The following is a 26,812-nucleotide window of genomic DNA, read 5'->3' as shown; positions in this document are numbered from 1 at the left end:
GACACCCCACCGTGCTAAGAGCAAGTTTGACAGTCACAGCTTCTGGATGCCAGGAGCTGTGTTTGCATGAGAGCCAACATACTGCTGTGGCTCCTCGCCAACAGCTGAGCCCCTTCCAACAGCAGCAAAGATTTTTAACCCTCAGCTTTGCTGTGGAAGCTCTTTTGTTTCAGACTGCCGCCCTTCTCATGTCAACGTCAGGGTCTTCCACTCAACCTCATCCATCTGGGCTCTGCTCTTGGCAGGTACAGAGGGCAGAAGTGACAGAGTAAGATCAGTCAGCCGGCTGGAACAAGGAGCAGGTTCACCGGGGAGAAACATTGCCTTTATTTAACTTGAATGCTTTACATGAGGCAAAGTCAATTGTTTCTGTGCTGCCGATGGCTCGATGCTGAGTGGATTTCTATTTGTGCTGCATCTGAGCCATTTAACCGGAAAGCCTTAGCTAGGTGACACTATTTTCTTATGAAGCACTCGATGATAGCTATGTCAGCTGTGCATGGAATACATGGCAATAGTGTACAGCGTTGAAGTGCTTAGTGGCCACAGCCGATAGAAAAACACCGTACATTAAAGAGGAATACTGTTTATTATCTTATCTTGCCCCTTGTTTTATTGGTGTCTTGAATTTTAACCCAAAAATAAGGACTTCCCCTATAAAATGGCACTGGCCTTGCAATGGAAGTACCATCCCTGGATTTAAATTTTTATTAGTTTTTATTAGGTACAGGCAGATCGTTAAGGACTCATATGAGCCATTATTCTGTAATGTTCTGGAAACAATGATCGGGTCTGATCAGACGATGCTCACATGCTTTTGTTTTACAAGTCACTAACAAACCAACCAATTTACTTTTAAGACTTTGAGATCAAGTTGATTAATCTTATGGAAATGGGTTTCTCATATTTTTGTCCGAAGCATTTACACGCACTGCAGGGACAGAACATTAGAAAGCCGTGAGCTGAGTGATATATATATATGCATTGCTGAAGTGCTCTCCATTTCAAAGGTGTGCTCCATAATTTGGCAGCTCAAGCATGCAGCTTTATGTTGTGCCACAGCTTATCCACACGAGTGTTTTCCCATCCAGGACTTTTCTGCATTAGAAACTGAGAGGTTCCACCTGCTCTTAATACCTCTGATGAAAATTCCCCGGCCTCTGGATCTGCTACCTTGGTTATCTATGTTTCATTAGATTAGAGATGATGGTGGAATCACTTACCGCCTCTTGACGGATAAATGGACTCTCTCTCATCTTATCGGGCCTCTCAGGGCTGCTGCACTGCTTCAGCCAGGACTGAAGGCTGGTAGGTCAGTGTGCTGATAAAAGAGGAATGATGTCACCTCCAACCGTGAGGTGTAATTACGGGTTCAGGATTGTGTGCCATCGTAGAAGTCCTGAAAGAGGGATCAGTTGATGCACCTTAAAGATAAAATCCGAATAAAGCTGCTAACATCTGGCCTTTGAATGTGGTGTGAAAGGGTTTAATTGGGATTTAGTCCCATAAGAAATGACTCTTCTGTATTTATCAATGTAAGCACCATCTTAATTTGCACTTCACATGTCAATGGGACCTTTTTTGGTTTAAACCTCGCTGGGGTCTTTGTAGGTGAAACATAGATACGGGTGTTGTTTTTTTTTGTACGTGGATAGTCTTGAATAATGAGGAAGGCTCGTCTTTGCCGCGTTAGACTTCAGTCTTGTGAGGCAGCTGGACTCTTATGAGTTTCACAATCTCAAGAGAATCCATCTTCCTGGGCTCCTAGCCACGAGTTTGTCACCAAAACACAGGTTTGGCCCAGTCAGCGCTTGCAGCTACTCAAGGGTTTAACACAAGGAGCTCCTATTCACTGATCTTAACAAACCAAAGCAGAAACTGGTTCAGTATACCTCTGCTTCTCATGCTATAACAAGTCAAAATGTCCGCTGTGAAAAGGTCTGTAGACAGATCTGAGGGTTTTAAAACAGCTGTGCTGTTCTAAACAGACTCTCTGGAAGACTTTTGGGTCATTTGCTTATTTTCTTCTTGGTTTTGAGTGTAAGCTCTTCAGATAATTCAACTCGTATTTCTTTCTTCATTTAATACCGGCAGGATGTGGCTGAGATTTGTTTCAGTTGTTGGAAAACTATTGCTGTTGGCCAAATGTCTTTTGTCATTATTGATTCATATTATAATGAAGAAAAGGTGAATTAATAATGATGCTAGTAAGTTTATCGGCTGACTTCAGGTGGGGGTTGTTTCCCAGAAGACTTGATACTCATTGCAGGGATGGAAATGTCTGTGAGCTGACTGATCCGGCATTAACACGGCGTGACTCACCTAAAGCATGAGGATTCTTAGTTTGATGACATCTTGAGATGTGTTTGGATTTCATTATGTTCACTAGAACCACCCTGAAAGTCCCTGTCAGTACCAGACCGGAACCGTTGTGAAAATACAACAAGCCGGTCTCTTTTATGGGTCACAGAGCTTCAGAAAGAAAGATGCCAACAGGACCTGCTCTGATTAAAATGGATGCAACACTGTGATATTTTCATTTCTGTTCCATCAGATTCGGTCGAGCTGCTGCTGGGAAATATCAGAACAGGGTTTTATGGGAGTAAAACATGTATTTTTGCTGTTGTTTTTCTGGCTTTTCTCTGGTTGAGCTGCTACTGTGCAAAGTTGAAAAAAAAAGCCTCGGGCTCAATATATCAACATGAAACCAATAAAACGCAACATTAATTGACTGGCGTCATTTTAACTGTTCGTTTCTCTTCTTGGCAGGTGTATCTCATCAATGTCACCTACTCTGACAACACCTCCCACATCATCTACAGAAGATACAGCAAATTCTTTGACCTCCAGGTAATCCAGCATCACTCAGACTCTCCTCCTTCGTGCTCCGTGTGGGCTGAGTTTGTGCTGAGAACTCTGAATCCTTTGCTGCTTCTGTATTTCACAGCAGGTCACCCCTGCGAACCTGCAGCATTGTTTTTTCTGGATTAATGTGTAAGCCTGGCGACTGCTGTCATGTCTGCGGCTGCCTTCGCCACACCTCGTTGCCTCAGTGAATCAATGTGTGTGTTGGTAATTGGTCAGTGGGCAGGATAGACATGGTTTGTATTCCTCACCCTCATAGAGATGCAGCAATGCCCAGCATGTCTCTTTCTGCATCTTCACCCCTCCCCTCTCTCATCTTATCCCCGCCTTGCCCTCAAAATGTCAAGGAGCTGACTGGCTATTTCATTGTACAAGTACGAAATCCACATGGAAGTAAATTTAATGTACTATACTTTCTGGTTAGATTCTCAGAGCACAGGCTGCTAATTGTTGGGTTCTTTAAGTGGAGTCTGACACGGAGGAGGAGGTCTTTCTTTGTTTTCTTGAGTCTTTTTCAACATGTCAGGTTCTCGCTTTGGGAGTATTTGTGTTGGATCGAAGAAGAATTTAAGCATTGAAAACCTTCCCTACGTCTCTTAGACTGAACACAGCAAGAATGTTCATGCCCTCTGCAAGCTGATACCATGTGTATACTGAACCAAGGTCCAAGGGTCAGTAGTAAATATAAGAGGGGTGCAGTGAGGGAGTTACAGGGGGCACCTTTCAATGGCTCCAGTGTGTTAGTTCTAAAGGAAATGATGTTTCAATCAGTAGAGGAATGGTCCTTTCTGAAAGGTCCCATTGACAACCGGTGGGGCAGTGTGAGGTGGAACATAGACCCCCCCCCCCCCCCCCCCCCCGCAACTGACAAGTCTGACTGTGGAATAGAAGAAAGAGGTTAAATAAATAAACACAAAAAAGAAGGCAACAGTGAAAAGTCCATCCACAGTTGGGTAGATGCGTCTTCCTCCTGATATTCAGGAGCTGGCATGGTGCTCAAACTGCCAAGAGGGAAACTAATGGACTTTAATTTTTCAAGGATGGCAGTATACAAAATCACTTCAAGTCACCAGCAGCAGAATTGATTTTGCTATGTTTCTCAAAGCAAAGGTCATTTAACTTGGTTGGGGCTTTATTGAGTCCTCAAACATAGCCGCTCTGGTGGCATTTGGACTGCTTTTGGGGTCGGCCGAGCCTCTGATGGTGGACTGGTTATCCATTTATTGAGAGATGGGTGGTGCGACCCCAAGCCACTTAAAGCGGTAAAGGGCAATGCTCCGAACCCCACGCTGCCAATGATTGGCTGACTGTGTGACGTGTGTGTATGATACACAAACAGAGCTGCGTGTTTAGATTGAAAAGAGCTGAATGAATGTGGGTAAAGCAGTTTGTAGAAGACAGAAGGAGTGTGTGAAAAAAGAGAGAGAAAGATTATTCACAAGTGGAAAACATTCAGGACAGCTGTCAATCTTCCCAGGAGTGGACGTCCCAGCAAGGTCACCCCAAGGTAAAAAACCCAAGAGCTACATCTCAGACTCTGTAGGCCTCAGTTAGCATGTTAAAGGTTTAAGTTCATGACAGCACAGTTAGAAAAAGACTGAACAAGTATGGCTTGTTTGGAAGGGCTGCAGGAGAAAGCCTCTTCTCTCTAAAAAGAACATGGCAGCACAGCTTAGCTTTGCAAAGCTGCAACTGAACAAACCACAAGACTTCTGGAACAATGTCCTTTGGACAGACCAGACCAAAGTGGAGATGTTTGCTCATAAAGCACAGCAGCACGTTTGGAGGAAACCAAACGCAGCATATCAGCACAAACACCTCATACCAGCTGTCAAGCACCCCTGATATGCAGGAACTTTCTTTTGTTTGACAACTCAAATGGTTCTCATTGCTCTTGCCTGATCTGCCCTTTTATCTACGAATAGCTGTTGCTTGTGAATGACTTACAAACTCTGTGTTCATACAAATGAGAACAAGATTTGGTTTAAAAAGTAACGAAAGCTCACAGAAACACTGTGCTTTGTTCCTTTGTACCTGTAGACTGTAGATAGCGAGCACCAGCTATGAGTGCTTTTCAAAGCCAGATGAATGAATAAAGCAATAAGACTATGACTAATAGTGCAATGAAAACAACAATGCATGGTGAGCTCTCATGCAAAAGCTTCCAAATATTTTTTGGCTTCTTTAAACATTTCTCTTTATTTTTAATGCAGCAGCACTAATTATTCCAGAGAGATTTGTTCTTTCCAGTTTCCTGGTTTTACTTATGCTGCATATTGTAGAAAGGTAAAGCTTTGCATTCTCCTGGCCTGGCAGTCATTGCACTCACGGCCAGCTCTTAAATTCTCAGTAATCTTCGGTTTATGGACTGAAAGTAGAATTCTCAGCCAGTTTTTCATCTTGCTCGATGGCTTTGATGATTCTGTTTGATCTCATTGTTTCCAGAGCAACCTGCGGGCGCCTCCTGTCCAAACATTAATGTGGTGCAGAGACTGCTGCCGTCAGCAGCGCTGCTGACCTTAATGGAGAGAAACATGGATGGCTGTAGTGTGGTTTAACCAAAGCTTCGCCAAAGCCTGTTGGGGATTCCAAGATGGCTTACAACTGAGTTACGGCTTCCTCGTAATAAGCAGAGCAGTCTGTCTTCCTGGAAACGTGCTGAAGCTGGCTGTTGCCTGACATCTGAATGATTCCATGACTTAAATAGATCTTTGTCCTGAAAACCAAAGCTTGATGTTTGATTTAAAATACATTTTAGTCATATCAATCTTATATGTCTTTCACAAACCTGAAGAGGTTGTCACATATCAGGCAACTGCTTCTGCGTGGCGTAGAGAATGTCCTGCTAAAGGTAAAAGGACCCACGTTACTGCTCCTCTGTGGAAAAAGTCATTTACAGATAATAGAATATACAGTACAGACCAAAAGTTTGGACACACCTTCTCATTCAATGAGTTTCCTTTCTTTTCATGACTATTGACATTGTAGATTCACACTGAAGGCATCAAAACTATGAATTAACACATGTGAAAATATGTACTTAACAAAAAAGTGTAAAACAACTGAAAATACGCCTTATATTCTAGTTTCTTCAAAGTAGCCACCTTTTGCTGTGATTACTGCTTTGCACACACTCTGCATTCTCTTGATGAGCTTCAAGAGGTAGTGACCTGAAATGGTTTTCACTACACAGGTGTGCCCTGTCAGGTTTAATAAGTGGGATTTCTTGCCTTATAAATGGGGTTGGGACCATCAGTTGTGTTGTGCAGGAGTCAGATGGATACACAGCTGATAGTCCTACTGAATAGACTGTTAGAATTTGTATTATGGCAAGAAAAAAGCAGCTAAGTAAAGAAAAACGAGTGGCCATCATTACTTTAAGAAATTAAGGTCAGTCAGTCCGAAAAATTGGGAAAACTTTGGGAAAACCCAAGTGCAGTCGCAAAAACCATCAAGCGCTACAAAGAAACTGGCTCACATGAGGACCGCCCCAGGAAAGGAAGACCAAGAGTCACCTCTGCTGCCGAGGATAAGTTCATCCGAGTCACCAGCCTCAGAAATCGCAGGTTAACAGCAGCTCAGATTAGAGACCATGTCAATGCCACATAAGAGTTCTAGCAGCAGACACATCTCTAGAACAACTGTTAAGAGGAGACTGTGTGAATCAGGCCTTCATGGTAGAACAGCTGCTAGGAAACCACTGCTAAGGACAGGCAACAAGCAGAAGAGACTTGTTTGGGCTAAAGAACACAAGGAATGGACATTAGACCAGTGGAAATCTGTGCTTTGGTCTAATGAGTCCAAATTTGAGATCTTTGGTTCCAACCACCGTGTCTTTGTGGGAAGCAGAAAAGGTGAACGGATGGACTCTACATGCCTGGTTCCCACCGTGAAGCACGGAGGAGGAGGAGGTGTGATGGTGTGGGGGTGCTTTGCTGGTGACACTGTTGGGGATTTATTCAAAATTGAAGGCATACTGAACCAGCATGGCTACCACAGCATCTTGCAGCGGCATGCTATTCCATCCGGTTTGCGTTTAGTTGGACCATCATTTATTTTCCAGCAGGACAATGACCCCAAACACACCTCCAGGCTGTGTAAGGGCTATTTGACCAAGCAGGAGAGTGATGGGGTGCTGCGTCAGATGACCTGGCCTCCACAGTCACCGGACCTGAACCTAATCGAGATGGTTTGGGGTGAGCTGGACTGTAGAGTGAAGGCAAAAGGGCTAACAAGTGCTAAGCATCTCTGGGAACTCCTTCAAGACTGTTGGAAGACCATTTCAGGTGACTCTCTTGAAGCTCATCAAGAGAATGCCAAGAGTGTGCGAAGCAGTAATCAAAGCAAAAGGTGGCTACTTTGAAGAACCTAGAATATAAGACATATTTTCAGTTGTTTCAGACTTTTTTGTTAAGTATATAATTCCACATGTGTTAATTCATAGTTTTGATGCCTTAAGTGTGAATCTACAATCTTCATAGTCATGAAAATAAAGAAAACTCTTTGAATGAGAAGGTGTGTCCAAACTTTTGGTCTGTACTGTACGTGTTAATGCAAAAATGTTGCCAGAATTTGCATTTTTAATCTGCTAATACTGGGCTGGATCCTCCACAGAAGAACCTCTTTTTACGAGTTCTTTATTTCAGGGTCGATTTGAGGCGACGCAGCCCTGGTGGGACAGAAGTTCAAGTCAGTTCAGTTTCATTTATATAGCATCAAATAGAAATTCCGAATGGGTTCAAGTCATACAAGCCCAATAAAGAAAGTGCAATCCCCCGTCCTGAGCGTGCACGAGGCGACTGTGGAGAGAAAAAACTCCCTTTTAACAGGAAGAAACCTCCATCAGAACCAGAACCAGGAAGGGCGGCCATTATTTTAGGAGCAGTCAACAAAACTAAACAGATGCTGCGCTCACACATACGTTTATGACATTAGTCAGAACACTGCACTGGTTCCAGCTCATCTTCCTCCCCAGGAAGTGACTGTTAGCCCGTGCTGGAGGCTGTGGACTGATGTGGTTTTGTTCCAGTCAGGTCTGACTAGTGAGTCAGCGGACCTCCCCAGTTACTGGTCTGAAGGGTGGAAACTGGAACAGGGAGTGACTCCGGTCAGCTGGAGGGCTCATGGAGGACAGGAGTCAGAGCGAGGCGGAGAGGATGATGGTAGTGAGGCAGAGGGGTGCAGTGATGACTGCAACAGCGATGATGCTAATGAGAATTATGCTGATGATTAAGATTCAGGATGTTGATGCTGACGAAACCAATGATGAAAATGGAAGAGGTTGAGGTTTGTCACGTCTTACAAAGAGGATTTCATAAGCGTGTTTCAGGGAACTGTGAGGAGAGGGTTACTGGGTCCAGAGCAGAGTATGTATATTTAAAGAGGCGGCATGGCTCTCCATCTGAAAGGACACGCTCCGACTCTGGCTCTTACGGCGATCTTTGGCTTGTTTTCTGTCCGCACGCATACAGAAGCTCTCTTTAGTCTTCTTCCAAGTCAGCCCTCACACGAGCTTCCATACAGCAAGTGAACATTTGTTCTGTGGAGCTTTTAATGCCACATCTCTGCTCAGAGACTCAGTCTCAAGGCTGGCATTTCATCCTTTTGGAAATAGCATGATGGATGCTAGCAGCAGGCTTTTAGTGCACAGCTGCTTATATTCAGCACAACAAATTATACAGTAGCCGCGGTCAGATCGCTTAAAAAGAAGGTCACTGAATTGTGAATCCTCTTTGTGGACCGTTTTATGGAAGCATACCGTATGTCTAAACCACAAGGCATTATCGGCATGCCATCCTCGAGGACGAATTCTGAATAGCTCAGCCTCTTTGTCCTTGAGGTGTTCTGTGGACGTTCTCTAACTCGAATGAATGAGTCAATGAGGGAGTCCATTGTTTCAGGTCGAGGATAAAGGCTCGTTGTATTTAATTTATGTGTGTGCATCTCGGAGGGAAGAGAAGGATACACAGTTTTCAGTCCCCGCTTTGAGGCAAAGGAAGAACACCTACACGGCACACACTGGAGCCCTTCTTGTGACTTACAATCAGGCAGTTGATGGGACGGCTTCGGTTTGGTCTTCACTCCACTGGGAGCAGAGAAGGGGAGACATATGTGGTGTTTCCCACAGCCGAGGCAAAGGGATCAGGAGTGTGAGCTAAATTTAGGATGAATGAGCGCAGTTAAGATTTTCATGGTTTCAAAAAGTCACCAGTGAGACTGGAAAGCGTTTCAGGGACTCAGAGACAAACGGACAGAAGTTTTGAAGAGATGTGGAGGAGTTGGAGATGAAAAGAAAAGGCTGTGAACACCTGGAAAAGGGTCACGCTTTGATAAAATGAGCTATGACACCAGTCCATTCTGATTACAATGCTGAAGGCTTGTTGAGATAGATCTATAAAAACAGCTGAAGGAAACATTCATCACTGTTTTCATGCTATTTTCCAATCTACCACAAATTCTAAAGATGTCAAAAAGCACATTTAAAACAACAAAATGCAATAAAGCAGTGGAAAACTGTAACAAAAAGCAAGTTTTTGTCTCACATGACGGATTACAGTTTGTACTTTGCACCAGGATGTGGACCGACAATGAAAAAACATCAACTGTGGAAATTTTTAATGACATTTTAGTGTTTACAGCTTCCCGGAAAGCAATTAAACATGTTGATGACTTCCCCTGCATTCACAATACTGTCTAATTTTGCATCCAATGAGAGAACATGAATCTCATTGTTACCTAATTTACCTAATTTAGCCGTCAGATAAATTAGGTAACCGTGTGGCCTGTGTTGGTTCTATTTTTACAAGAAACAGTGTGAAAAACAAGGTTTTTTCAGCACTTATCTTGCCGTTTTGTTGGTATTATTAGAGTTGATGATAAAGCATATCTCACATTTTTTTCTGCTTGAGCTGCACCCCCGAAAAAAATCCAACAAGTAGATTTAAAAACACCGTAACCTGGATGCACAGCAGCTGGCTTCATGCATGCTTGTTTCATGCAGTACGGTCCAACATCCAACAATCAGCAGATCACTGCAGAAAATAAACCAAAGCTTAAAGCAGTTAAAAGCCTTCCACACAGAACAAGTTGAGCTCAGTTTTCACAGGCACTGAGTGGAAGTGTGAGGCGGCCGGGTCAGACCCTGTAATTACTGTGATCACTCTTTAGCTGGCTGCTCTGATCCCAGATGTTTATGTGTGGACGAGGTGTTCCCGCCCAGTGACTGACAGCCTCTGCGTGTGAACACACGAAGGCAGAGTTCATGCATAAGTGTCTGTCAGTTATTTCTTTATGTCTTTTCCTGGCTGAACATCAGAAAAAGCGTCTATTTGCATGTGTCTGTGTCGACAGAATTCTTCTCTTGCATCCGTCTGACACACCTGCGCTCCTGCCTTTTGCTGGTTGTGATTATTTGATATATCGTACGTAAAGCCTGTCCACTCTCCCGCTGCTCACTTCCTCCGTTTCCCCTGCTGCCTGTTATCTGGGGATGTATGTGGCAGCTGACGGGCTTCCGCCATGACTCCCGATCCGTCTCTGGCTTGTTTCCCTCCCCCCTCTTTTCGCTCTCCTCGGCCGGTCAGCTCTCGTGTTTCTGTTCAGCTCAAGGTCTTCTCCATCCGAATGAGATGTGAAAATTTTCAAGTTCTTTGGCTTCATACCGAGCCTCGAACAAAGAGGCTGCTCAAGGTTTCTTTTTCACGGCATTTTTCATCTCTACTCCTTCCGTGCATGTTGTTAGGAGAGGTTCTGCTTTCATTATGTCCTGTTATTGTTGAGCACGGAGCGGATTGTGCTGAAGAATGACTGAAGGACAGATGTTATCAGGGAATTGTGATTAAAAGAAATGCTTTGAATGGCCGGCTGCTTCAGGCCTGGGCCATTTACTTCCCTGGCCTTTGTGTGGGAGAGGGACTTCTAAATGGCTGCATCTGCATGAATGAAATAATACACTTAGTTATTATCTTTATATGTGGACAAACACACCGAGGAAAGGAGGAATACCAGCTGTAATCACATTTATTTCTCCCCTGTAACTAGCTACAGAATGCTATCTTTTTTTATGCATATTTTGAAGTTTAGTTTTATTTAGCCTTTTTCTAAAAGCTCGTATGGTTCATGGGTTTTGATGCGACGCTTTGTTAAAACCTCCTGGTCCTGTTGGGCTCGACTTGGCTTATTTACTTTAGTTAAGCTTTGTCTTATTCCCATGTTGTCTAGTTAAAAAAAAAAATTATTTTGTCTTTTCATTTTATGAAAAGATGACCGTGCTGCACTGAGTATCTGACCACTGGCACCAAGCTGGGATGTGAGTCTGTAGCACGGAAACTACAGATGTTCAATAAAAGAGTTACAAGGTTACCATATACAGTATATATGACATGAGAGATAATGTTGAATAGACCCTTATTCTCAAAGAGTGTGACTGAAAAAGGAAAATAAAATGGAAAGAAGTGAAGCAGGAGAGATACTTTGCTCTTGGAAGGCAGAGCTGATGATGTTTGACCTGAAGGTCGTCAGAATCGTTGTGTAAAAAAGTCACAGAGTGGTTCTGAAAGTAATTAAATCTCCAACAGAGTTGGTCATATTACAGCCACCTAAACTGTGGGAACAACGTTGGGTTCCTCACGGGTCAAACTGGCCTCATTTTTACTTTTAAAGGATTGTTTCATTTCAGCTGACTAAAATCGATGGATTTGAAGTCAACTTTTTAAAAACTTTACAATGATTGGCTTTAAATTTTAGGCTAAAAACACGATTTTTGGGGCTGTTTTTCTTACGGTATACACTCTAAAGGGATATCTAAAGGAAAATCCTGCCAAATTCCATTTATTTCAGACATAATCAAGCACACTCTCTCATTCTTTTTAACCTTCCTGATGTTATCGATGTTCTACTCTACAGTTTTGTTGCTTTGAAAGCAGAAGCCGGGCCTGAAGTTCACACACGGCCTCTGCTTATCTGCAGTATCGGTGGCGATGGCCAGCCAATGTTCTGCCTTGCCTCTGCCTGTGGGTTAATAAACAATGATTGAGTAAACAGACTGAACAGGACACAAGGGGCTCTCAAAGCAACCCAGTCAGGTAGAGACGGAGATAGAGGCGTACAGAGATAACAGATGGGTGGATGGCTGTCTCCATCAGTCTCTACCACCCTGTTCTCTCCAGGCTCGTCGTGTATTCGCCACCGCACGCACATTCATCTCAAATTCTTACAGTTTCTCACTACGTCTCTCCTCCCCCTCAGCTTGCATATCTATCATCTCTCCTCCATCTGTCTCTGTCTCTCTTCAGAAACCCTTCTCTTGCTCTGGCCCTCATCACTAACACCCCCCCCCCCCCCATCTCTTCCCAGCTAATCCACACAACCTGCACATTCCCGGGTCAAGTGCATTAACTTACTCTCTGTTATGGGTTTCATGTCAGGCTGTTTTGCATGCATTGGTTTTATTTCTTGGTTAGTTGGTGTGATGCATTGTTGGTGCTTCTCCTGATTGCCCAGGCAGTCTTTCTATTTCACGAGGATCCAATTTAACCCCACCGGGACCTCTCCATCTCAGCCGGATTACATTTTATACTCACAGGCACGGGAGGAGCTTTAAAGGAAATGGAAGACCCCCAAATTAAAACCCTTTAGCGCAGCACGGTAACATTTACACTGAGAAAGTTACCCCCGATGGAATGAATTATTACAGAAAATTAAATGCAAAAAAATGAAGAGTTTTCAATATAAAATGCAATTTTTACAATCCCCAGTTATATTTGTATTTTTGGGTTAGTCTTCACATTTACTGAACAAATGTACTTTGAATAAATATACTTATGGTGGAAGATTTATGTCCAATTTAAAGATTATCTGTTGATGAGCTGCACAAAACCAAAACCAAGTTTGTTTGTTTTTGTACCTTTATAACTGATTATCACATCTCTTTGGGCAGCCTCTGCCCCTGTGTACTATTCTTCAGAAATGGAAACAAATATTTAAATGAAATCATTTTATAGCCTGAGACAAGATTCAGCTCTTCCGAGCGCTGCTTTTCTTGTGATAAAGTCGTGATTTTATTCAGCAGGAAAAAAAATACCAATATATTTCTCATACTTCTTGGTTTAATTGTGTGAGTATATGTGGCCACTGTTAAGCAAGTTTCATAATTAAATATTTACAGTTATCTCTCAGCAGAAAGAAGGTGACCCCTGGGGAATTGATAATTAGGTTGAAAAAAGTAGGTTGATTAAAGATTAATAGTGTTTATTTTAAAATTAGTCTTTACACTTATTGCACAAATGTACTTGTGTTGTAAAATATATTCATGGATCACTAAAACAAATACAAAAACGTGAACTTTTGTATATTTAATGCATCTGCTTAAGTCAGCCTCCAGCAAACCAGCGGCTCTGCTCCTGTGTCTTACTATGCAGACATGAAAGTATTCAGTTTTCGGCCATTTTTTTTTTTACCCTGAACCACACATTCCCTTTAGTTTGTCTGTCCACACCAAAGGCAGTGACTCTTCCCCATATAATACACCATTCCTGAACTGTCTGAAACGCCTCGTTTGCATATTAAGGCTTGTAAATTGCTTTTATTCTACCCACATAATGAAATCCTAAACTTCTAATCGTTAAAAGCCCCGACATCCTTGGATAGTGAGAGGCTCTGCTGCAAACACCCAGTTAGATGCACAGTTTACACCTGCGCTCGAACACATACCTCTCCAACTCAGAAGAGAGCTGCAGTCTTCTGGTGTCCCTGATTAACCGTGTTAATAACATCATAAACAAAGTCTTGTTTTCATGAAATCAGTTCATTATTTTAACAGAATTCCAGCCCAGGTGTGTTTTAACGTGTCTTCACAAACACCTGCTTCAACACATCATCTGAATGGTTGAGCACACAAATACTTTCAGCTGTTAAAACTGCGTTGACCATCCCCGCGCCCTTTTTAAATCACAGGTATTAATCGTTGCCGACATCGTGGAACACCCTGGTCACAGATCAGAAAATATCGCTGTCAGCTAACTGCAGACAGAGTTTGGTGCCTTAGTTTTCTCGTCATTAAGTAACTCTGCACCACCAGGAAGGCTCATTTAAATGCACATTTTTCTTCCCCTCTGCTTTCCTTTACTTTGATTCCATCACTTTCTGCTGATTTCTTGGTCTGTTGTGCTCCAAACCTCCCTTGTTGTTTTCCGTCCACGCCCTAAGTAAAGGCCACTCAGTGCATTTAACTCCGTCTGCTAGAAACGTGGTTCAGCCTCAATGCCCGAGATTTGTCCTGGCTGTAGGCTTGGAAACTTTGGAGACAGATAGCACGTCTAAATTAGGTCCTCCTCTTCTGTTACTGCTGAACTTTGGCTCGGGTCGAGTAAGAGCTTTTCCTCTCTGCCTTTGCCTGCAGTGTAACTGTAAATTGGCTGGCCTACTTATGCAAACCGAACCAAAGCAATCCTAATTGTAAGCCACCCGCTCAGACAGAGGTTGCGGCTGCTCTGGAAAGTGAAGCTGTCTTTTGTTTAGTCGAGCTAAATTCAGCCAAGCAGCTGAAATGTTAAATGGCCTGAAAATGCCAGTGGAACATTCAGCTGCCTCTGAAGAGAGGTTAATGTTGGGCACTGTTCACTCACTGGTTCCATTCAGTGTTTGTGATAGTAAAGCGTCCACTTGTTTCAACTACTTCTGCTCACCTTGGGAAATTAAAAGATGGAGACTTATGGATTGGTCCACTTGTTTGAAACGGTGTTTTCTTGCCTGGAGGTCCGTGGTTATTTCAGCGGGACGATGCCAGACCTCATTCTGCACGACTTCCAGCAGCGTGGCTTCATACACACAGAGTCCACATCTGTCTCCTGTTGAAACTGTACGGAGCATCATGACGAGGAGAATCAGACAACAGCAACCACTAGGGATGGGAATTGATAAGATTTTTATGATTCCGATTCCATTTTCGATTCTGCTTGACGATTCGGTTCTTTATTGATTCTCATCGGGAAAAAAAGAACAACAGACAGGTCGATTAGCATCAACTTTGTTTAGTTTAGAAGTAACACGAGTCATGACCTTACAAACCCAACAACAGTGAGGTCTTAAGAGGCCCACAGCCTATGGCTCCTCCATGGGGGGCCCCAGAAAAAATTATTTGTTTTGAAAATCCATCCATCCATCCATTATCTTCCGCCTTTCCGCGGATCGGGCTGCGGGGGCAGCAGCTTGTTTTGAAAATAAATAGAAAATTTTAATAATAATAAAATAAATATTCTTCTGTAGAAATTTACAAAATACAAAATAAATTATTCTGTGGCAATTCCACAAGAATATCCAACATTTTTCTAATAGAAATTAAAATTCTCCTTTTTAAAAGTATTTATGAGCTTATTTTACTCTTCCTGCTTCGGTGAAAGGAGAAGCTGGAGTTAGACGTGAACTAGTGGTAGTACTGCCAGCTTCTGGCTCTGAGCCAATCAGACTCTGTCTCTCTTGATGGTCATCTAAATGTAATGACTAAGAAGGCATTCATTTAATGTTAACCGTCACTAACAGCTGGTTTTATAATGAGGCGAATGGCGCTAACATGACAGGGAGTGTTTGTTGGTTCGTTAGTGACCTGCGGTGTTAGCCGAGGACATGCTAACGTTGCTGCTGCTGCTGGGTTGAGATTCACAGACGTTAGTCCTGAGTGGATTGAAAAGGCATTCACATTCATTCATAGTTATTGCATGCTGTGTGCGCAAATGTTTCTGCATGTTGGCAGTATTTCCTCCCTTTGATTGAATAACCCCTTTGCAAGTATTGCAAGTGGCCCTGTTTTCGTCTTTTTTAGTCAAGTATAACCAAACTTTCGAGCGTTTGTACCGCTAGGGCGCCATGTTTACTGTTGACTGCTGGCTGCACTGGACGCCAACGTGCGTGGTGAAGTCATTCGCGCCCGCTGGAATCGATAAGGGAATCGTTTGAGAACCGGTTTTCGATTCCCATCCCTAACAACCACGGACTGCTGAGCAGCTGAAATTTTGGATTCAGCAGGAATGGACACAGATTCCTCAGAAAAACTGCAACAATCAGCATCCTCAGTTCCCAAACCATTAAAAAATGTCATTAAACACAATGGGAAACATGACTTTTTCTTTTTTATTGTATTGCATCAAATTCTAGATTTGTTTACATTTCCCAAATTTGATTAAGTTTCAACAAAGGTTCAAATTTTGTTGCATGTTAAAAAAAACTTTTTTGATTTAATTTGTAAGCCGTTAGGCTGCTTTTTTGTGTTTATCTTTGAAGAAGATTTTCAAAAGTTCCCTCATTAACGGCTCCACAACTCTAAGGCCAAACTGGGACGGAATCATTTGCTCGGCTGAAAAGAGACACAGGGGAGCATTCTGAAATATAATACGTGCACTTGTTCCCATCACAGCCAGAGAGAGATCTGAAAAACAGAGAAGTGAAATAAGAGCCTGATAACATTCAAGTCAACAAGTCTTAGAATTTAACTGCTGCCACGTCTGTTTGGATGCTTTTTAATGACAATCTTGGTTCTGGCACAGAACCGACAGGGTGAGAAAGATTTAATCTAAAATTCATTTCTGGAATAATTATTGATTGAACTGCTAGTTTTTGTGAGCCCAGCATTTTTGTATTTGCTGAAAGGAGGTGCTGTTAATACAAAACTGAATTCCGGTTCATCCCTCAGAGAAAACAGGATCTCGTTCCATAGGGGAGTTTCCCAGTCAAAGTCCATCTCTAGAGCCTTGTTCTAAAGGCCACAACAGTTCCTGAGGCTGGCGAGTGATGACAGGGCGACTATAGACAGACAAAAGTAACCAAACGCCTGCACCTGTTGTCATACTGAAAATGAGGGGGGGGGGGGGGCTTACTCGCCATAAGAGGCATAACGCCCGGCAGTGTTGACATATTCAGGAGCAGAGCTCTGACAAATCAGACAAATCCAACCCTCCACTCCCACACAAGTATTTGCTGTATTAAAAGATGAAGGATACCAGGGTATCATGTTCCATCCTAATATAATGTGCCACTCATGGGCAGTGATTTGTCCAGATTTGGTGCCAAGGTGCCAGTTTATATTTAGAGGCATCAACTGGATGACTGCGGTTGGAAAGAAACGCCTTACCCCCCTCCTTAAACCCACCTGCCTCTCTGAAACTGAATACTGCTGAGTGCTAATGCGTGTTCAGACTTGTTTCATGCGCTCCATTTGAGAAAATAAAGGGAGCGTTCGAAGATTTGTGTTAATTTATTCTGATCTTCCGGGGGTGAAGTGAAAAGAAAACTAAATGTTTACAGCACGTAAAGCGACGCTTTTATCAGAAACTGGATGCTTGTCAGGAGGCACAGCAAGAGCAGCGACTTTATCGTGTCATGCCCTGAGTCCAGCTAGAAGTATCACCGCAGAGTGATGAGAAGATCACATGTTTGTCTTGTCATGCCGGTCATGAGTTCCTCCAGAACTTCAGTGTGTTTGTGTTAACTTCCATTCCATTCTGTTCCACCATCGCAGAGCCCTGGGTAAACCCTCGCAGTCACATGACCCCCTGCAGGACGTGAGGCATCAATTTGCTGCACATTAACAGAACAGTGCGGCGTCCCCCAAGTTTATGCCAGCGGCCTCTCACTGCTCCTTATATAGAGGCTCTATTCTTAGCACATGAGCATGATGTGAAGAAGGAGGTGCTGTTAGTCTCATTCTGCTGGCCTTGTTGTGCTTCTGTATATCCATGTTTCCGGTTAAAGTGACCAAACTGGGGACGATTCTTAACCATTGCTTCTATTTGAATCTGTGGTATCTGTGAGTTGAAAAGTTCTACAAATTTAAATTCGATTTGACGTCGGTACTGAAATGAGCTGATCTGGGGAAGGTATCCCACAGTTCTGATCATAGATTCTATGTTTGCTCATTCGTGAAGCAAAGACATGAGATCTCATGATAGTTGTTAGTTGCGACTCTTCTGAAGATCTGGCATCTTTAAAGGTCAGTTATGAGAGATCTGACCTTGAACGTAATTTGGGCCGATCCAGAATCACACCAGGTGTAATTGGGTGGTGTAGGATGCTCATCCTGGCTCTGATGGTGTCCAGCGTCCCAGGCTACGACTGGACTTTGTGAGGCAGGATTGAGGATGTATAGTTAGCAGACTAGCAGCTACACAGACAGCAGGAGGCATTGCACAGTTTTAAACAACCATGTAGGGTATTTGTACCCCCGTCACAATGGTGTCATATGAGCAAACATTCTAGTTGTTTTCTTTGACACACAAAAGCCTCAAAGTCCTCTTAGGAAGGGAGAAGGTGGTGTGGATGGTGTTATTATTCACAGCTCTTTCAGTCATGAGACTGTTACTACCTGGTTCACTTTAAGCACTGGCATTACGACCACAGTTAGACATGGATCATCATTGGATGTAATTTGGTTGGATGACTTGGTGACAAGCTAACGTGTTAGGACAACACTTTTGTCAGTTCCTGGTTAGGTTTAGGCAATAAAACTAAGACAAAATCATGGGAAGGGCAAATGGACATCGTTTTGACTTGCACTTGTTCTTACAGACCACTCATGACCACCAGAGATCACATATTTTTTACTCTATTATATGTCGTTACTGCCTACATCAACAAACAACACGTGGGGATGTTTTTAAGGAGGTGGACGGTTTCAGATCGGGTGAAAATACGTGATCTTGAGTTCTGACTTCCCACCTTTACACTACACTGAATGCAGGGTTTTCTCAGGTAGGCAGCACTGGCAGAGCACTTGTGTTTATAATACGCAACTTAATATATTTGGCTTATTTTCAACAGTTAAATAATTTTTTATTTCTTTTCTCGACTGTATTACCTATTCTATACAAACAGTTATCCTCACATAAATGTGGGCTGAGGGATCATCAGCGTAGTGTTACAGGAAATTTTCTCTAAAATATTTGGCCAGCAGCTCAGCCACATGAAGCTTTCACAAAGCAGACGACAGTATTTCTGTTTATAGAGCCGTTTCTTATCACTCCTCATATCAGCTGCAGAAGGCGCTCAGTTTTCCCATCACGCTGCTACAGCACATGTTGTGCATCATAAGAAAGAACCAACTACCTGGTGATAAAATTTGGTGCCAACTATTCTTCCAATCAATTTTCATCTATTTCATTGATTAGTCGTTGGGCTTTGCCCCTGTAGCTCACCCAGTGGAACGAGTGTACCATTTATGAAGATTTAAACACAGCTATCTAGGTTTTAATCCACCCTGAGCTCTTTGCTGCACGTCGCTGCCCTTTCCTTACACCTCTCCTGTCCCTACAAACCGGCCCTTTCAAGTTGACGAGACGCCCAAATCCCAGTATTAGACTTCTGAAACCTTTTATGGGTTATTTGACTTTAATTACTCACTTTGTAACTCTTTTAATTATTTATATCCTCTCGTTAGAACTGATGTCCTAACCCAAAGCAATCTATTCTGGCCTTTGAAGCATATTGAATTGGTCGAAGACGAACTAAACAACATCCGCGTTCCTCCTATGTGTGGTGTTTTAGAGCTTTGCATAAAAGCTTCTATCTTTAAAAGTAAACATTACGTCATCGTAAGCTGTATTGACTCTCAGGAAAAGTGATAAAATCCTCTGACATTCTTTTTTTCTTTTTTTTTTTTTTACCTGACTCCCAACATTTCCACCAGTGGTCCAGAGCTGCACAGCATCATCCAATCATGTCTCTTCACAACTCTTCTTCACGCTCTCCCTGTGCTGGTTACCAAGGAGACAGTGAAGTGAAGTCTGAGAAGTGGAGCAATGGTTTGGCATGGATGTTACTTATCTTTTTATTTATTTATCTTATTCTTTTCTTACTCTCCTCACATGCTTAGAGTGGAATATTAACACAGAGACGAATATACAAGTTAAGGAAGTGACACTTGCATACATCCACACACCCAGTGCAGCCTGTAACCATGCACGTGAAAGAGCACTCGAGTTCCAGGCTGTGTCACCTGATCCTCACAGTCCCACCTGTTCTCACCATTTTCTCTCTTGGTTATCCTATTCCATGCGGGTCGCAAGCTTTTCTCTTGCCAGGAATCTGTCAGCAGCCACGGGAAAGAAAGAGTTTCTTTCAGGTCAAGCCTCGAACAGCCAAAGGCAGAATTTAATAATGAACCGACCTTGATCCAAGTGGGTCACTTTGAGTTGAAAACAGAGAGGGATGCGGACTGAATCCCATGAAAATGTGCAGAGACCTGACACGTCAAGCTTTAAAGTTTTTCCCGGCCTGCAAATGCAGCACCTGCAAAACGTTAGGTTGCCAGTACGTCATCCGTCTGTCCTGATGTAGATTCCTATATTGAACTGGATTTTGTTCTTTTTGTCCCAGGCAGCGGGGGGTGAGGAGTGCAAACAGCTAGCTCTGCTGCAGGCTTAGTGCTGTCACAGCACTGAAGTTATTGTGAGAATGCAAGAACATGGCAGCTTTGAAAAATATTTTTTGGGGAGGTTTCATGATAAGACACAGACCATTAATCTGGATCGTGGCCTGGAGTGGCGCTGACTTTGTCTTTCCTGGTGTTCTCGAACTCTTCAGCCAAGCAGAACTGAGAGAGAAAAGACACGAGTTCAGACAGAAGGTGGGTGCAGCTTGACATATGGACGGGGGAAACTGGATCTGGTGACAGACGTTTCAGGAGGGGACACGAGGGAATATTGTATGTTTCTAAAATTCTCAGAAAAAAATCCGAGACCACTAAGCTCATATGTTAGTATCCTCGGGTCTTTTAAGGTCCTCAGTCGTAAGATACAAACACAGCTTATGTCTGTTATGCTCTACCTTTTGAACTTCCCTCCCCCTCTGTTTTCATGCATTTTGATCTCCTCTTAACCTCCAAATCTCTTATTACTATAGTAAACAGCTTGCTTCAGTGCTGGGTGGTAGAGTAGTAACGTTGGTGTTTTTTCCTTTTCCTCTGATCTCACTCTTGGATTGTTTATTTAAAGAATGAAACTGGACAAACACAATAGGGCCGACGCACTCCAGGCAACAACCCATGACCTCTCTCATGGCGTGCTTTGCTCCTCGCACTTTTTCTTTCTGCCTGCACCTGCGGCTCTGATGTGAGCACTTCTTTCGCTCGGTTCTTGTTGCTATGTTTTGGGACTCTTTGTTGACTGCAGCTCATTGATCCACCACTGCTTTGCATCCATAGGACCAAAAAGATATCTGTTTTACTTCTAAATGACATGCACTGTGCAGCTTTGAGGCCTGGAAAAATCTATCTTCCCTGGGATAGAAACGATTTCAGATGATAAAAAAAAAACCTTCTGATTATTTGCAGTCTTCTGCTAAGTGATAGGTGTTTTTGCTGAGAAAAATACACCACTTATTTACTGGAATAGAAGTAAGAGAATTTCGTTGACCACCTATTTTAAGGCTCAAGGAGTAGGTGATCACCAAGTAGGGTTGCCAACTCCCCGAAAAATAAATAAGGGACACCTCATTAGAAGGGTCGGCCGAAACCGATTGCCTTCACCCTTCCTGGCCTGGAAACAATTTTTTAACTATTTGACTCGAACCTGAATTGAATTAGATGCATATTTTTGAGTGACATGAACACATGGAAAACAAATTATTATCCAGCAATTCACTTTAATATAAAATAACAAATTAACTGAATAAAATAAGTATCTTTCTTAAAGGAGAAGTTATTTGTTTGTTTTTTTACCTGTGTCTTTATTTCACCAATACTTTAAGACAATTGAATGAAAAAATGTTTTTCCCCCTGTTTGAGTAAAGTACTATTGCACTGTTAGCTCATAGTTGCCGTGTTGTTGTTATTTTGTAGCAGAGTGGTGCAAAAAGTCTACATGTCTGTTCATCATTAAGTGGTTTCAGAGTTACATGGTTCTGTAAAAGCATTCAGAAAACAATACAGCAATGTACTGATATTAGAAAATGTAGTTTGTACTTTTAAAAGTAAGTTCTTCAGTACTTTAACTTGAGTAAAATTTTTAGCGACTTTTACTTGTAGTTGAGTAAGATTTGACCATGAGTATCAATACTTTGACTCAATTATTGGAGTTGAGTACTTTGTCTCCCACTGCTTAAAGTAGTGTTGGCGTCTGCGTAACTGCCATATATGCTGCTTTGTTGTCTTCCGCTATCTTCTCGGTAACTCCTCGACCAATGGGATGAGCGTATTCTCGTGTGTGAATATGCTGTCAGCTCATTGGTCACAGAGCAGGACAGGGCCTGGGAAAAATTTACCGTATATTTTCATATAAAGCCCCGTTATTCATTTCCATTGGCATGATACTGCCTATTTTTGGATTCTCACAGTAATACGGGACAAAGTGCGTCCCTTTTCAGTTCAATACGGGACGGATGCTTTTGTTTCTAAATACGGGACGATTCCGTTTTTCAAGGGACGGTTGGCAACCCTATCACCAAGCCACCCAAGTAGCCCAACATTTTATTATATTGTCATTTTAAAGACAACATTGGGCCAAACCATATTGTTTTTATAACTAATCAGGTAGTTTTAGTGTGTCAACCTAACTAGAGCCTAAGCTTAATCAAAGTAATCATAACTCAGAAAACAGAATAAGAAATCTTGCCATTTTTTAGAATTCATACATAAAATAGATGAAAAATTTGAATAACAATATAGGTAACTTTTAGCTACCCAGAGTCTTTTTTTTAAATAACAGTTGTAGCTGATTGTAAGGCTCAGTTATTTAATGAATTGAGTGGGGTTTAGCAGTTTGTTGGTTGGGAGCGTCAAGTGCCAGTAGAATGTTAGCATTGTGCTAATGCTAATTTGCTAATAATGCTAATAGCTGCAAACAATATGCTGCCTACGAATAGAACCACTGTGTCTTGATTTATTATGACTTCATATGCTAATTATTTGTCATGTTATCAGTTGGATGATGAGACTGAAAGCTACTCCTGTGTCTGAAGCTGGAAGCTGAAGGGGAGGGGGGGGGCTAAACTAGCTTAGCTGAGTGTAGAAACTTTGCTAGCTTAGCAAAGGGAAGGGGAGCTGCTGGTTCTGTTCAGTCTTCAAAATATATCTGCAGCTCTCTTATTAATATAATAATGTGTTCAAGATAAAGTGTAAAAAGAGACAGACAGACAGTATCAACTCAAGTGATGAGCTGGGATGCTGTGCTCCCAGAAAATATTTAAGCACTCCCTTTTTTATTTTCTGCCTCTCAGTTTAAGAAAATGAGATCCTCTGTAGAAGGTATTGAGCTTGGAAAGTGCTTGTGGGCACTTTTAAGACGTGGAAAGAGCCAGGCTATGTGTTTATGCTAAGCTAATTGCCTCCTGGCTCCAACATGATACATGAGAGTGATATTGATCATCTTATCTCTCGTTAAAAAAAGAGAGCAAATTAATTCCAAAATGCTGAACCTAAGTGGTGATAAAACTAAACTGTTTCCTCATGTTTCAACAGATGCAAATACTTGACAAGTTCCCAATCGAGGGAGGGCAAAAAGACCCAAAGAAGAGGATCATCCCATTTCTCCCAGGTAATAGTCTGCTCCTGCAGCTCCAGTTATCTGAACAGACTCCCATATTAAAAATGCATGACTGGCACTCGTGGGGCGTCAATATGAGCTGGTTGGCGATGCCTGTGTTTGGTGTGTGTGTGTGTTACTGCTGATGAGGCGATATCTGTGACTTTCAATCTCAGCTGTTTGTAAAACCTGTTTGTCTGTTTATTTTTAATAATTTTACACGTGTGTGTATGTCGATGACTCAGATTGTGGTTACTTTGTTTACTCACATTTACGTGTGTGTGAATTCTGTTAACTTAAGTCACGCTACACACACATACGCTGGTGCAGCTGACGTTCAGGTTAATCGTGACCCACAGTACAGTGAAGGCAGTGATGGATGGCAGTATTTGTGGCAGCTCAGCATCTGTTGCAGTGATTCTGTTTATCCTGTAGATCTCTGTAGATTCATTTGTGCTCAGGGGGTAAAGCATTTTTGTCTATTTACAGCAGTTTATTTTGGTAAATACTCTGTTTAAGCCCTGTGGCCACCACGTGGTCCTAGCATTAACTGCTGCAAATGCTCCCTATCTCCCATCTCCCCTCAAGCTCCCCCCTTCGGTATCCTCTGCCCCCCCCCCTCATTCAAATGTCTCTTCCTCACAATTACAACCAGTCTGGAAACCAACCAAACATCCACCTCCCTCTTTTCTATGAAGCCAGTGGCGCCAGATGCAAACATTGCCTATTGTCTGTGGGCACATAATTCAGGTTAATCTCCTCTACCCTTGCAGCATGACACTTAATGGACTTTATAATTGGAAAGAATTGCAAAAGCCCATTAAGTTACAGCGCTGACGTTTCTCATTTTGACAGCCCCTCACTTGGTCTAAAAATCCTCGTCCCAAAAGTCCCACAGCTCACATTCAAAGTCAAAGATTTTGAAAATAAAACCTAAAGTAGCTCCTGGATATTTGAAAGAGAGTAAATAAATCTACACAGAGTAAGGAAAACATTTCAGAACTCTTTCTGTTTTACTTGGAAAGGGTTCATGTCAAAAACTCTTCATGTAAGCAGCGACCTGCATTTTTCCTCAATATTGAACATTTGAAACATGAATTTGATGCCTACTCTTTAGCCCCGTTTCCACTATGCAGTCCGGTGCGGGTCGGTTCAGAACGGTTTGCTTATTTCAGTGTTTCCACTACCACAAAAGCGTACCGGTCCCATGGTACCCATTACCATTCTTGTAACCCTTCTGCTTGGGGTACCTAGCACACAGGACCGGTTCCCTTGGGGAGGATTAACAGGTTCGCTTCGGCACGCAGTCCGCCCACCCCTGAGGGTCCCCTTTGTACAATTGGAACGCAAAGCTGACCCCAAAGTGACCTGACCCATACCGTACCGATACGAAGTGACCCAAACTGTACTGGACAGTGGAAACAAGGCTTTTTTTGTCAATCAGTTCAGTCAACAGCCTTATCAGTGCCATCGGCTCTTTGTCAAATAATATCTACAGTCAATCTTCCCTGATTTTAACAAACCAGTCAATAGCTTCGTCCTCTATAAAACAACTCCTCATGCTAATGTCAAATGGCGTCCCAACAAAGTGGCAAAGTGCCATAGCGATGATGTTTTTCAAACCCGAACACAGTGAAGCTCTTTTCTATGTATTTATCACTTCTCGGCCATAAATCCTGTACTCGATTACAATTAGACTGAAACGCAGCTGCCAGACGTCTAACCAGCTCAGAGAGAAGATCATTCCAGTTGAACTTGTTGCCAGAGAAACACAGGAATGATTTTTTAATGTTTTAACTCCACATTACATTATAGTACATTAGTAATTAATGAATTATACTCACTACAGCTTCACTTAGACGATCATTCCCAGTAGAACATTCATTTTCTCCAAAATAAAGGGTTCAAGCCATTTCTTAAACAAAGTCTGATTTCACATTTTGCTTCAATGTTGATCAGTTTTAATCAATACTAGTCTTTCTTGGGAGTCCTTCCTTAATTTCTTGTTCAATGAAATAGGGTTTTGTTGAAAAATGTGCGTGTAGTCCTCATAGAAAGGTAATGGTCCATGTGCCAACAAGTGTGTGACTAATGTGTGACTGTAGGGTATCGGCCTCTGCTGTGGTATTACTAATGTGTGTTTAATCCATTGTTTTATTACAAAAGCCATGGCACCGGCAGAAGTCATGGTATCCAACTGAGTTAGAGGCTGAGTTTGTGTCTTTGTGGGATCACGTTACTGACATCTCCTGCTGAATTTGAGTATTACTTTTCTTATTGTTACAGGGATCTGTATGTGTATATTAACTCTTTTGTGTTCCCTGGTTGTTCCCTGGCTCCTTCGTCTAACATCACATCATTCCTTTTTAAAAAAAACAAAAAAAACCAGCATTCCCTCCATTTTGATTTTTTTGTTCCCTTTCCTCCCCTTTCCAGGCAAAATCCTGTTCCGGAGGAGTCATGTGCGAGACGTGGCCATGAAGCGGCTGCGTTTCATCGATGACTACTGCAGGGTAAATAGGCCTCACTGTAAACATCCCTCTGCTCCCCGTCTGACTCTGGGAACGCTCCCAAGCCCGTCTGGGATCAAGGATCACGATCCGTGCTTGCCTTTTCACATGCTGAAAACATGGGACATGAAGCTGAACCTCAGACGCTGTTGAGAACACGGAGAGGTTACAGAGCGAGGCCTTGCAGCCAGGAGCTGCTGAACAACTCAGGGGTTTATTAAAGAAGTTGTTCATCAGACTTCTCCGTCACTGGGCACCACCAGACTGACTTCCATTACTTCCCATCCAGTAGCAAACAGCCTTAACCCTGCATTAGGAAACCCCCCCCCAATTACCACCTCCTTACCACAAAAAGATAAAAAAGAACTTGTAATTATGCAGTTCAAGGGTGACTTGTCTTATCACTTCCTGTTCCCACTCTTATTAGTTATTTCTTTATTGTATACCAGATCCAGATCCTTTCCTCCATCACACCCTCCCCCACTCCCTTCCTTCCTCTTGGCACAAAGCCATAGTAGCAGTGAGAAGTGGGTTCATTACGACAGCTTTGCGTTCTTATATTTCCACACACACACACAATTAGGCGACAGTAACCCTGGCCTGCATTGGGAAGGGTGAGCCAGAGTATCAGCTCACTAACTGGGACCAAAAGAAGTATAGAAATAAAAGCCGTGACACACATCTGAAATGATCCTCAGCTCAGCACGGGCGAAGCTTTGTGGAAAAAAAAGAACTCTTCATTTCCCAAATAACCTGCAGCACTGTAATGTTTACAGCTGCTAATGCAAACTCGGGCTTTTCATCCAGCATTGTGGAGCGTCTCACTCTGTTTACTTCCTACATCCTGTTTGTGAGGCAAACAACAGAGAGGAAGAGTAATTACCACGTTTTCTCACAGGCTCTGTGTTCTGCAGATTGCCGGATGCCGAGTTC

The 26,812-nt window shown here is 42.6% G+C and overlaps 1 protein-coding gene across 6 annotated transcripts in view; it reads left to right on the top strand.

Moving 5' to 3' along the window:
• The window catches only part of sh3pxd2aa (SH3 and PX domains 2Aa), a 118,006-nt gene that overhangs the window by 13,770 nt on the left and 77,424 nt on the right, over window positions 1-26,812 (top strand). For all 6 annotated transcript variants that reach the window (XM_075463351.1, XM_075463350.1, XM_075463353.1 and 3 more), the window contains exons 2-4: window positions 2,770-2,850; window positions 23,306-23,381; window positions 25,806-25,882. In XM_075463351.1, coding sequence (XP_075319466.1) covers window positions 2,770-2,850; window positions 23,306-23,381; window positions 25,806-25,882 — 234 coding nt within the window. The remainder of the gene's footprint in view (window positions 1-2,769; window positions 2,851-23,305; window positions 23,382-25,805; window positions 25,883-26,812) is intronic.

This window comes from Odontesthes bonariensis, chromosome 4 (assembly GCF_027942865.1).
Source record: "Odontesthes bonariensis isolate fOdoBon6 chromosome 4, fOdoBon6.hap1, whole genome shotgun sequence".
NCBI lineage: Eukaryota > Metazoa > Chordata > Actinopteri > Atheriniformes > Atherinopsidae > Odontesthes > Odontesthes bonariensis.
The sequence above is the reverse complement of the archived record's forward strand: the minus strand, read 5'-3'. Positions and strand labels throughout refer to the sequence as shown.